General features: G+C 45.2%; 1 protein-coding gene across 1 annotated transcript in view; it reads left to right on the top strand.

Moving 5' to 3' along the window:
- The window catches only part of ANTXR2 (anthrax toxin receptor 2), a 72,136-nt gene extending 61,416 nt beyond the window's left edge, over positions 1 to 10,720 (top strand). The window contains exons 12-16 of the mRNA XM_010285635.1: positions 3,151 to 3,192; positions 4,229 to 4,324; positions 8,362 to 8,529; positions 9,775 to 9,855; positions 10,631 to 10,720. Of these exons, the coding sequence (XP_010283937.1) occupies positions 3,151 to 3,192; positions 4,229 to 4,324; positions 8,362 to 8,529; positions 9,775 to 9,855; positions 10,631 to 10,720 (477 nt within the window). The remainder of the gene's footprint in view (positions 1 to 3,150; positions 3,193 to 4,228; positions 4,325 to 8,361; positions 8,530 to 9,774; positions 9,856 to 10,630) is intronic.
- Positions 10,721 to 12,808: the final 2,088 nt, after the last annotated feature.

The raw sequence follows: 12,808 nt of genomic DNA, 5'->3' as shown, positions 1-12,808 counted from the left end.
GGTGTTGCGGACGGAACAGAGTGAGCGTCCGGAGCCACACGAGCACGTAATCCCTACCGCCTGCAGGCAGAGCGGTGAGCCTCAGGTGGTTCGGGCACTCCATCCTTGCTAGGACTCGCTCTTGGCAGCGTGCCTTGCTACGAGTTCCACGTACGCTTACAGGTTGGGGTACGTGGACTCCTTTTTCTCCCCCCCGCACCAGCTTTTTTAAAGGCAGTTCACTGTTGACAGTTCTTTCACTCTTCCCTCGATATCGGAACATATGATCGCATCAAGCTGGCTTCAGGCTCTGGTGCTGACATTTCCTAATGCCCACATCACGCGAACATTTGAAAAGTGTTAATGAGCAGATCAAAGGGACTGTTGCCTGAAGCAACTAAGTTTTTTTCGTTCCTTTTTTTTTTTTTTTAAAGAAATCGGCTCTCCTCCAAACTCAAGTCTTCATTCTTTGCAACTAAGTAAATGAGATGCAGCCTTGCCTGGTGATGATGATGATAAAACAAAACAGAATTAGGAAGTAATCAAGCTCTACATGGTGTTAATAAGACAGCAGCATTATTTGGAGTCTTCTGTATTTAAACAATCTGAATCAAGTTCAGGAAAAGTTAATTTGCAAGATTATGACCTTCAGCATGTGCAGTTTCATGCTGCATTTGCGTTGGTTTTTGCCAAAGCTGCATGAGTTCCTTGGATTTCTCTTTTTTGAGAACGGCTTTCTACTGATTTCCCTTGAAATATCACACACGACTGAAAATAATCTTTGTGTGTGCACGTGTGTGTGAGAGAGAGTGCGTGTGAGTGTGCGAGGAGCCTGTGGAAACATAAGGATGCAGGCATTTACATTCCACTTCTGTCAGCAGGGGTGAGTATCTGCTACTCGAAGCAGATTATTTTCTCACACCACTGTCACATTTAAGACAACTTTCATTTTCTGAAGCTATTAGAAATAGCAGCTAATTAATGTGTGGGTTAGCTTCAAATCAAGTTTACCGTATAACTTCAGGGAGGTCAGCAGCTGGCATAGGACTAGATCCTTTGCCTAGGGAGTCAAACGAAAACAGCCATTGACTTGTGACCTCTGAAGCCCAGTGAGGTCAAAAAGTAGAGTTTCTCTTGATTCACCGGGGTGGAGATTTTGATTCCCTAGTATCAGTAGGCGCAGGGCCCAAGCGAACTTCAGCATGCGTCACAAAGAAGTTTACTATGCAAACTTGTCTTAGCTCGGGAGAGACTGCAAGACTTAAGAATTGTAGAATTACAGAAAGTGGCGTGATAATATCATTTAATATGTATTTATATAAATCCGCAACCTAGCTAGGCCTTTCCTCCCTGTACAGCTTGCAGTCTTGGCAGCAAAATACATTTTTTTGGAGATAATCGTTAGAGACAGGCAAAAGGGAAATAAGAATGGGAATTAAATAAGATAAGGTGACCCCTAATATATTGAAAGTACTGTTTTACCGTTTCCAGTCTTTTAATTGCTTTCAGTGCGAAGTAAATATCTTCATGCTTTGGAAAACGTTGCTCAGCATCCAAGCGTCTCTCAGAATCTGTCCCATGATCCCCCTGTGTTGTTGCTTCTTGTAAAGTTAGGGCCAGTAATTCCAATCTGGCTCTCAGGAACGTTTCGCTAATTAAATAATTGACTTCTGTTATGTATTCTGAACATTCCTGACGGGCAGGAAGAAAAAGTATTCAGAAATATTTAAAGAAAAGTGCTTTCTGGCATATTTTTGCAACATCGTAGCACCAACGTCTGGTTAAAATCCATAGCTGGCTTTCCAATCCACTCAAAGTACTCTTGAGTTTGTTTGACGAACAATTCAGCGTCTTAAACCTGAAGTGCTGTGGAAAAATGTTTCCAAGGGTGCCATAACTGCCTTCTCTCATTTGATAGATTTCCTGTATCCAGCGCTAAGAGTTCGAAGCTTGTTTAGGCAGTAAGTAGTAACTATCTTGGTGGCACTGTGACTTGAAATGTAAATCAAGAAGCAAAACTCTTTGATTATTGGTCAAGAAAACCGTGTTTCTTTTATGTATGATGCTCTACATCTGTGCGGTGACATTATTCATAGGCAGTGGCAGAGTAAATGGAAGTACTGGAACTAATAGCAGGGAGTGAATAAAGACAGACACATTTCAATTAAGGTATTTAATCCTGTATTAGAAGACTTAGGCGTTTGTCATCAAGGACAGTTTGGGTTATGTTGGTGTAATATTAAGGCATAGCAGAAACGGACTCCTTTATCTTCATGGGGTATTTTTTTGTCATTTCTATGCAATATTCAGGCACAAAAAATGCCTTGATATCACTGAAGTACTTCTTTTTAGCTTACAAACCTGCTTTCCTTGTGGAAGAATGCCCGTGCGTTCAGTTTTCGTCTTGATCATTTAAGAGGGTTGCTGCCTTCCTCTTCTCCTCCCTGTACTGTTCAGTGGATTCTTGTCAGTACCGGGGAGCTCCCCGAGATTTACTGTACATATGTGAGAAAGGGAACAGGAAGAAACTGTAGGTAGAGGTTTAAATATAGGTGTAAGCGCAGTATCCTAAGAGCAGGCCTTACCCAGAAACAGTTTAGGAAGCCTTGTGAATGCACCTCCCACTTGCAGGCACTCCACAATGAACAGTCAAGGATGTACAGACTTAAATTATTTGATCTGAAATGAGAGATCTGCGGAAATGATCCGGACGTCGATAGAGGTGAAGCCTGAGCTACCAGAAGGCATTTCACACTTGTCATTGGGCCAGAAATTATCCATCAGCGTGGTACAAGGAAGCAGGCATCTTGGCCCAAGATGATGCAAGACCTCACATAGACCTCGGGATGCTTTTCCTCCCAGGCTCGCTAATTAATTCCGTAGGGTTTCATCGCTGGCTGTTACTTAGGATGACTGAGTCTCATCCGGTCAGGAAGCAAAGTGGCAGACACGTCTGCCCAAAGAGTGCCTGCCAGTCAATTGATGTTATTTTCTAATAGACGGATGGTGTTAATTTCCAGAAGGCCTTGATAATCGATACCCAAGGGACCTGGCAGCAGCGGTTGCCAGTTTGCAAGCAGATGTGGGGGACTCTGATGGAAACAGTTCACTCTTGGCTTTCGGATGCTGCCAGTGCAATTCCTTATGCTTTTATATGTTTGGCTCTTTCAGGTCATCAAAGATCCCCCTCCACCTCCACCGGCTCCAAAAGAGGTAGGTACGATGGTGCTCTGCTCATCACACTGCTTACACGATACCGCTCCTCCATGCTTCCCTGTGGTCTGCGAATCCAGCTCTTTGTCCTAGCCGCTGAAGAAGAAAGAGCTGCCCTGTGGGAAGCCTTAAGCTGAGAGCAGGATGGCCAAAGTCCAAATCTCTGTTCTGTCTCAGTCATCTCAGTGTGGCATGAATTAAGCCCAAATCCACAGAAATATTTTGGGCCTTTATCCCAAGAGAGTGGAACATTATTTTTCCCATTCTGCAGCAAAACCAGAAAGACTGAGTAGCTCTTGTATAACACTGTAGAGATCCATGCACGACTTAAACAGCTTTGGCATTCCAAGCACTGAAGAACCCTTATAAGGGAATTTCTCTCCCTCTTATGGGCAATAATGCACTAGAGGATCTCCTGCTGCCTTCAGTATTTTTGCCCCTCGGTCTTGATTTAGCCAATTGCTTGAGCATACTCGAGTGTACTCTGACAGTTAAGCCCGTGATAAGGCACACTTCACTGGGCTGAGGCAGCCAAGAGCGACTCTGACAAAGGTTGGCTCAGGAAACTGTGATCGGCTGTGTAACCTTATCTGCAGATCTGCTGAACACCGTCTGCCGAATCCAAATGAGTAGGGCTGATGATGAGTAGGGCTCTTTGAAGGCATTGTGTTTTTTTGTAGAAGCAGCTATGGCAAATCTTTTTCTTTCTGTGTATTTTGATTATTTTTATTAGCGGAAAGGAAAAGGATGAGGCAAACGAATTGCTGTCAGGAGAACACACAGTTAGATTCCCCATACAGACTTTCTTAATGGTCGCCACCAATGTTTTTCGCATGCAAAACATGAAAAATCTTTCCAAACGTGACCAGATTTTGTTTGGAAATTGGTAAACACTTGAGGAACCTAAATATCTGATCTTTCACACCTAACGTGGGAAAACTTACTCTCTGTGAACTCTAGTGAAATGTACTAAAAACACTCTTGGCGGCGTGGGGTGTATCTTTTTGAGGTAAACGTTCTTTGAATTTATTGACAGGAAGAAGAACAAGAGCCCTTGCCTACCAAGAAATGGCCCACAGTGGATGCTTCCTACTATGGCGGACGAGGAGTTGGAGGAATTAAAAGGATGGAGGTTTGTACAGTATGGAGATGCCAATTCACTAAAACAGAAGCTCTCTGAGGCTGCAAATGGTGGAAACAAAGACTTCTAAAGTGTACTGAAAATACAAGGGCATAATGTGAGCTTCCTTCCCAGTGACATAAGCCTCGTAAGATTTTTTGCCGTATAGAACAGTTTTGACCTTGCCTATGAAAGAACAGCTTTCAGTAGTTCCATTTGACTGGAACTTTAAATAGCTGCCTGAAGACACGCTCTTTCCATCAAGCTAATGAGAAAGAGAGAGTGAGAGCCTTTTCTGAATGTTTTGGAAGAAATTACAGTGAAACATAAGTCCTCCAACTGTGGGCCAGCCAAATGCGCTGACAATGGTGACGCTAAGGAGAGGCTTGATCCCAAAGGAACTCACAGCGACAACAGTGCCTGTCTTTGAAGAGACATGATAGCATCATGTTAATTAAAACAGAATGAAAAATGTGCATCCTTATGGGCACGTCCTTATGTCAGATTTTATAGTCAAGTCAGCCTTTATGGAATTTGCAAGGCAGTTTTCTGCAGTTTTTAACTTCAATCTAGGAAACTGTCTCTGAAATACCTATCTGGGCCGTATTGATGTGTCTTGATGAAACTTTAAAGGTACTGGTCTAGGAAGCAGCTTTGCTTGAGTTCTTTTTAAACGCGGCAGAAGAACGTGCAGTTTTAAAACTGTGTTGCTTATATGTGTTTCCTGCAGCAGTTCAGAACTGCCAATTTAGAAGAGCTTCAGATTTCAGAAAAAGAAAACATTTTGTGCACTGCTTTTCAGAGGCAAACTAGAAAATACTTTCCAACGTAAAGAATTACAAGCCCGGATTTCTAATGGGAGCCACGATGAGCCTCCAGGAGGAATTCCAGAAGGGCTTCCAGGGTTTAAATCCTTACAGTTTGTAAATGGGATCTTGCCCATTGAAACACAAACCCCATAGATACTTCGTGAACACAAATAACATCAGTACCGTAAAGAAATGCATGTTTATCACCTGTCAAAAATACAGTATTTCCTCTTCAATGAAGAGAGCAGAAAGTAATGATTAGGTTAGAAATTTTTTTCATCTGGGTTAGGAATTTTGTGCAGGACTAAGGGCTAAAGATGTAAACCAACTGAAATTGCTGACAACACAACCACAGGCTCCTGAAAGGCACCTCATCCTCTGGAGCTGTGTCTCTGTCCCTCTCCGGGACCCGAGAGCACTAAGAAATTTTGGGGTCACGTGCTGCATCATAAATGCCTCAGCATTTGAATACGGAGCTTTATCCCTGTCCTGTGGTATCTGTAACAGTGGGAAAATGCTGAGAGAAGTGCTGGCTTAAGAGCCTGCTCCCCGCTGTTTGGACAGAGCGCTGGCATACCTTGCACTGGCTCAAGAGAGCACGTTGCTGGTTTGGTGGATCGGGGCAGAGCATGCATGGAAACAAGAGAATAAGAACAAACTAACCAGATGATGGAGGTGAGCTGGTCAGAGGGAGGTTATTTCTTACCTGACAGTTAAATGGGGTTTCCGTGCTGTGGCCAACGGAAAACTTGCTGGACTAGTCATTACACTTCCTCCCCGCTTTCGGTAATGCAGGTGTCCGTTTCTTCCTGCTTCTCCGCGCTCTGCTCTTCTGCCATTCCTCTGGCAGCTTGATTCTTCTGGCAGCTTCCCTGCAGAGAGAAAAGGAGAGAATGAACCAGTACACCGCTGCTTACCGTTCCTGTTCTGCTTCTCTTCGCGTACTGCGTTGCCTTTTGGGGCAGTCACACGTTCACTCCTGCCTCCCCCACGAGCTTCACCCAGTCCAGAATAATTTAGCCAGCGCTGTTCACTTTGCCTAGAGCCGTTTTTCGGCATTGCTTTAAAGTGTTTGATGTCATTTCTAGACCCCACCCGTTACAGGCAGCAAGATTTTTCTGTCCAAGTTGTGTTGTCAGACTCCACAAGTTGTGGTTTCTCCTGGGTGAAGTCGCTTTAATCCGAAGGAGAAGGTCATTTTATCAGTAAGGAATCCACCATCTATCTCTAAATGGTTTTAACGGTGTTTAAAATACATTTTAACAACCTCATAAAAAACACCGTAAAAGTACCATTGATCACAGTGAAAGATACAGATGCATTTTAATGACTCAGCAGGGCCTACTTGCACGCGAAAGCCCATTCTGCTATTGCAGAGAGAGGACTCCCCGGCGAGAAAAAGAAATCGCTAAGTGAGCCAAAGAGTAAAGTTCAAAATAACAGAAAGGTTCAAAACAATCCCCCTCTTAAGAAATGATGGTCTGCATTTGTCCAAGGTGAGTTACGCTATTACAGACCAAATTAAGCTCTGTTGTACTTCGCTGCTCTCGTTCTCTACGCTGAGATTACAGCAGTAAAAAACACTTGGTGGTGGTGATAAAATGACAAGGTTTTCCTCCAAGCGATTTCATTTTTCTGAAGGGGGCTAGACTCTGGCTTGCCTGCGTATCTTCCTCGCTTTCCGTATCAGCACATTCTGCGTACGGCGCTGATGAGGATGAAGTCGGGCTGCTTCCTTCTCCCCTCCTCCGGCATAGTTATCCCGGCACATTACGGAGCGTCCCTAGCGAGACCTGGAGCAGTCTTCTCCCTCTCTCTGGGCAGCAGGAGACCGGGGCATGCCTTCTTTTCTGGTGAGCAGAACGCCTTGGTGCCCCTTCGCAGTGGGAGAGGTGTTGCCTCCCACTGCTTTTCTGCCTAGTTTTCAACTGCCTGCGTTGGCAGGTAGCGAGTCAAAACTGACGCACACCTACCGAGCAGCGTGCAGTGATGCTCTTACTTCTTTCCCTCAGGGTGGAAGGTCAGTCTTCTCTGAGTTTTCTTACTTGCATTCTTCTCTCTCTTCTCGTTCTGTGCATCTCCAGTCCAGAGGTCCCTGAAAAAAACACGCGTGCTGGTGGAGTCCTGCAGTAACGGTTAGCTATTTTCCAGCAGCACTTTCATGACGCACTCATCGGCATGTCACGTTTACCCAAGATGTAGCGGCAGAATTTAATTTCCTGGGTTTAGACGTATCGGGTCCTCCTTACAGGCTAGACTGTAGCAGACGGCATGATTTAGAAAGTCTTGCACTGAAAATGACGCAGGCCAGTTTTACTAAGAACTTTCAAACTCCAGCCATACCTTCTAGATGCTCGTCTTGGATGATAACGTAACAGTCTTGCCTAGGTTTGTTTCTTCGTACAGTGCAGCAAACATCCTCTCTCAAATTGCCACACGGTGTTGCCACTTATGAGACGAAGTAAGATCACTGCAGCAGGACAAATCACCTCTCTGAGAGGGAAGGGGTTTTTCTGCATTTCCTCTTTACAGCGTAGTAAGCACAACTTCTTACGGAAGTGAAAATACGTGCTTGTCTCACTGACTGCAATAATCCAGGTCTCCTTTCTCTTTGAGCCCTTCGTATATATTTCATATACTTGTGGCAGTGATAAAATATACATTACTACATGTTTTCCATTTACTTATTATGCGGGTTAGACTGCTTCATCTGCGTTTCCTCCAGCATCTGTCTTCTTGCAGAACTACTTGAAAACTTGAGCGGTTTCAACGAGCTTCGGCTAAAACTCGCTCGAGGATTGCCTTCTACCTACATCGGGGTTCTCCACAACATGCGGTGTTAGGAAATCTGGGGTGGCAAAAATCGAGGCTTTCATCGGTGCCAGATTAAGGTCTGGTATTTTAGGATAAATCAGAACTGGAAAATAGATTTTTACATTATTAATTAGACAAGATTTCCCAGATTTCCTGTCTTCTATACAGCCCGCGTGACACATGGCAGGGTTTTCTTGCAGTATTTTTCTTGACTTTTTGCTACCGAGAGACTCGTATTTACAAATGTATTTAACTAAGAATGCTCGTCATCAGAAATGTAGAGGGAACATTTTCCCCAGTACCTCCCCTCTTGTATATGCAGAAGTTCTTCCAAATTTAAACTTTTTCAGCTACTTCTGTTATTTGCAACAGTTTCTTTAGCCTTCGCATACAGTGCATTTATGTCTGAACTCTGGCTTTGCACAGGTGCGCTGGGGTGATAAAGGCTCCACCGAAGAAGGGGCTAGATTAGAAAAAGCAAAAAACGCTGTGGTGAAACTCCCGGAAGAACCAGAAGAACCTTTTCATCCTAAACCACGTAAACCAAAGCCTACCTCACCAGCCATTCAGGAGAAGTGGTATACGCCAATTAAGGTAATCTTTTTAGTCTTCAGGACAATCTAATTTTGCACTCGAGGTTGGATTTTGTCTGCCTTGCCAGTCTTAACGTGTGCTGAACTGTACGTTATTTTCCAAGTATTCCCCCTCACCTGTAACATTACTCTTCTCAAAGTGAACATCTACTCGGGATGAATAGCAGGAGCAGTTTTTAGCCCTAAATGGAGTACTTCTTCATTACGGCCACATTCTGTTATCCTTCCCCAAAAAAGGGACATATCGTACAGCAAGAGTACTAAAATCTATGGGGGACTGATTGGCATTTGCTCTATCTCAGATATCTAATTAAGCCTAAAAGCACCCCGTTGTTGCTGTTACACGAAGTTTTAAACATACATACTCCTTACCAACCAAGAAGAGCAAATGATGTAATGCAAGAAATCTGACCAACAAGTGAAACATAATAAACGGCATAAAATAAAGACATTTTCCTCTGCAGATGCCATGACTCACTTGCAAAGCCGTAACAAGCTCTTCTTAAAAACTGAAGATGGGTCCATAAATACCTTGCTTCAAGAGAGCAGAGAATACACAGGTTTAGCTGGGAGCATGCATACACCTATCCTGTCCTCACAACTCCCTAGAAGTCCTTTCTGACCACCAGAAAGTCCCGAAGACGTGTCATCCACACACGCACACAAACTCCGCAACCCATCTGTGCGGCACGGGATGCTCCTGACAAGCGTCAGAGCTGCTACGCGTGTTCTGCGCAGGCAGCCTGAGCGCTTGCCGCGAACCTGCTGCCGTTGCTATGTGCAGGACTTACGGCGCGGCATGAATCAGCTGCATGCCGTGTGCCGAGCAGGTCCAAGGCTTCCTGAGAACGATGAACTTGCTGTTTACGCGCTGTAAAAGCAAATACATTTATGTGGGAGAGATGCCAGACGGACATGTGGCAATTCAGCCCCAAAATACTGGCAAATAAACATATTACTTCCAGATCGCGCAGAAGTAAACGTGGGTTAGGTCGCAGCCGCTCGGCTCCCAGCGGATTCACCGATCACCTAGCGTTCGCTGCTGGGAAAGAGCAGCACCACAGCCACGTGGTGCGGGTGACACAGCCTAAGCTCGTGCTTTGCTTATCTGGCTCTAAGGAACTGGTGCTCAGTTCTGCCAGTAAATGTCGCCGTGGATCTCCCTGGACAGTAACTTAGCAGGTGTCGTGTGCTCTCTGTTGACCGGTTTTATTGTACTGAAAGTCATGTTGCTCTGTTGCCACAGGGTCGACTCGATGCGCTGTGGGCGCTGTTACGAAGGCAGTACGACAGAGTCTCTCTGATGCGACCACAGCAAGGAGATGAGGTTTGTGTGCGGCGCGTGTATCCGCTACGGTCGGCAAAAGCGGGGCGTGTTACAGCCAGGCTTTAGCAGCTGCTGAACGCTGGTAATTCCGGGACCTTAACTGCACTGCGGCCAAAAGAATGGCGCAACAGGAAAAATAACGTGCATCACACCAGCCCGGAAACCTTGCAGAAACAGGGACCTCCTGAAAGCAGAGTGAAGGATTCTGCGTTTTGTGCGTGTTCAGCTGGAAAACCAAAACGTAGCACGCACTTCACTCAGTGTAAACTCCCTGTAACAAATACTCAAATCTTTCTTATAACCAGCTATTTGTAAGAGTGGAGTCTGGCAATCAGAATACTAAAACCACGTCGCATTTAAGTGACCACCAATAACTTTAATGCAAGTTGCTTCATGTAGCTTTCTGCTTCCATGCCAAAGGCAACTTGCACAGAAAGAAAAGGTGAGGAAACCTGTTCCTCAGACAGTCCTTTCTTCTAGTACGCTCATGACCCATGGAAAAGCAGCCTCTGCTACAAAGACTGCTGTGACTGGGATGTAGAGTTACTATTTGAACCTTTTATAGTGAAGCTAGACTGTGTATTTCTAATTGTTATTCCTTAAGAAAGTATTCCTTTAAATCCTAGCGTGTGTCTCAGGAGCTGATTTATCATCGAGGTATTTCAGACCTGCTGGAACCATTCAGGTTCCTCTTTATGGCACATCAGGAGAGACACAGGAGCAAACTATTTCCTCTAAATGAGACGGCAACTTTTTCTCAACAAACTGGCCCCAGGTGGGCATGACAGATCAGATTCTCTCATACCGCAAAGCAGTAGCGTGCGAGAACGCTATTTTTGCAACGTACATGATAAAGATGACGTAAAAGAATTAGGGGGACTAAAAGGAGGGAGGGAGTTAGTTTTGACAGAATGAGAGAGAGTCGGAATTTAGATCATTTTCCTGGGATGAAGTCTGGTACTGTTCTAAGGGAAGAAAAGGTGAGATTTAATTAAGACAAGGACAAATGTGGGAGAAGAGGGACCACAGTCAGATACTAGTGCTGCCATTCTAGTTGTTATGTTGGCAAGTTATTTGCTGTTTGCATGAATGATGCATGTTACATGTAACAGAATTAACAGTAACAAATCCACATACAAAATATACAGTACAATATAGTTTAACAGGTAATTTCAATGTAAATAGGAACGCGGAAGAAATTGTGCCTGAACAGGCTAAAAAATTGTCAGTCGGGCCCTGTTTTGAGGATTTCTGACTGTAAAGACAGGTAGTTACCCTAAAAATTTCCTGCCGTGGAAGGCTTTGCTGAGCCGCCATAAAGTCGGGCGTCCGCCCGACACTACTGCCAGACTTCTCTGGACTGGACAGGAAGACACTGACCAACATCTTGGTTTATGAAAAACAGAGGGGTAGCTCACTGATCTGCAGCGTCCCCACTGAAAAAAAGGAGTAGAATTTGTACTGATGAATAAAATCTAAAGCAACGGTCATTAAGGTGTGACCTGTGACACCGTACAAGTACGGTTTCTGTCTGGCAAGGTACTTTGTATCTTGGGGGAAAAAATTATATCTTTTTACTTGCTCATAACGTGCTAGGAAGAGATCCCATGCTGTACCCAGGATGGGTTTAAGTCAGCGAACGGATGAGCAGTCACACGTACGTACCGCGAGACACGCAGACACGTACTTACTTCGGAAGCACAGTTACGGTAAACGGCAGCCACACAGTTGTTTTGTTTTGTTTTGTTTTCTTTCTTTTACTGTTTAAGACCTTGGTAGTTCCCATTTGTTAGAAGAATTCACTGCTGAATTTGAGTCCTTGATCAAGTAATTGAAATTTAGGCATGAAGTATCAAAGCAGAGCGAGCTTTTTCTTCCTCCTCTCTCTCCTCTCCCGCCTCTGCCACGCTGCCAGAGAGTGCCGAGGGTGGCCCAGTTTGAGGGCTGCGCGCGGTTGAGCCAAGCAGCTTTGATTGCGCATGGAAGTCCTTGGAGTCATAAATTTTTCAGCTAGCAATCCGTGAGGTTAGGGAAGCTTGTACAGGTGTGAGCTAGCAGGTTGTCGCCGACATCTGTTCAGAGCGGAGGCACGGGTCCGCGGCGGCCCGCGGCGAGGCTGCAGGACTGTCAGCAGATGTAGTTAAGGGTGGCAGAACAGTTTTGGTCTCACATTTGCCGCCTGGGGGCTGAAACACTGAAGGTAGAGTGGGGGTGGACACAGCTGCGCTCCCAAACATGCCTCAGGCACAAATAAAGAGATCTAATATAGTTTGACTCTGTTGTGGTGGGGAGATGAGGACAGAGAGCCACTTCAGAGACAACTTAACGCTGCAACATCTGCCGCCAAGTTTCCAGGGAGTGACGGGGGACAGCAGGTACGGATCGAAGTCCCCACGTAAACAGCCTCCATTAAGCCGTGAACTCTTTTGAAGGGCTGCCATCAAACATAGCGGAGTCCGCGGCAGGAGATTTTGTTTTCAAAGCCACGTTTTGTTTTCTGCACTAACAAGATAATTCATAAATGATGCATTACCCCACGTTCATACTCCTGTTTAGACTCTCTTTTTTTTTTATTAAAGGGGCAAAGAAGAACGAACCACAGTAGTTTTGGGGTACTTTGATAAACGAGTTAACTGTCCGAGGGTTTTAAGTGAGGTTATGGCAGCCTTCAGTCCACAGCGTCGCGTTCGGTTAGGAAGCGGAGCTGAACGCGCACGCCGTTACGGTGGCACTGAGGAGCGTCGGCCGTTGCCTGCGTACCGGAACACCTCTTCCGGGGAGCCTGTTGCCGCGTGAGAACAGAGCTTGGTGCAGCGTTAGGGTCCTGTTCTTTCCTCTGCATCCGTGAGTTACTTTCCGATTCGTAGTTTAGCACCGGCAGGTAATCGTCAGGGTTTCCACACTCTTTATGTGACCTTGTTGCTTTGTGCAATTAGACGGTGGCTGAGATTCT

The sequence above is a fragment of the Phaethon lepturus genome, unplaced genomic scaffold, assembly GCF_000687285.1.
Source record: "Phaethon lepturus isolate BGI_N335 unplaced genomic scaffold, ASM68728v1 scaffold45494, whole genome shotgun sequence".
Lineage (NCBI taxonomy): Eukaryota > Metazoa > Chordata > Aves > Phaethontiformes > Phaethontidae > Phaethon > Phaethon lepturus.
This window is presented reverse-complemented; position numbering and strand designations above follow the sequence as displayed.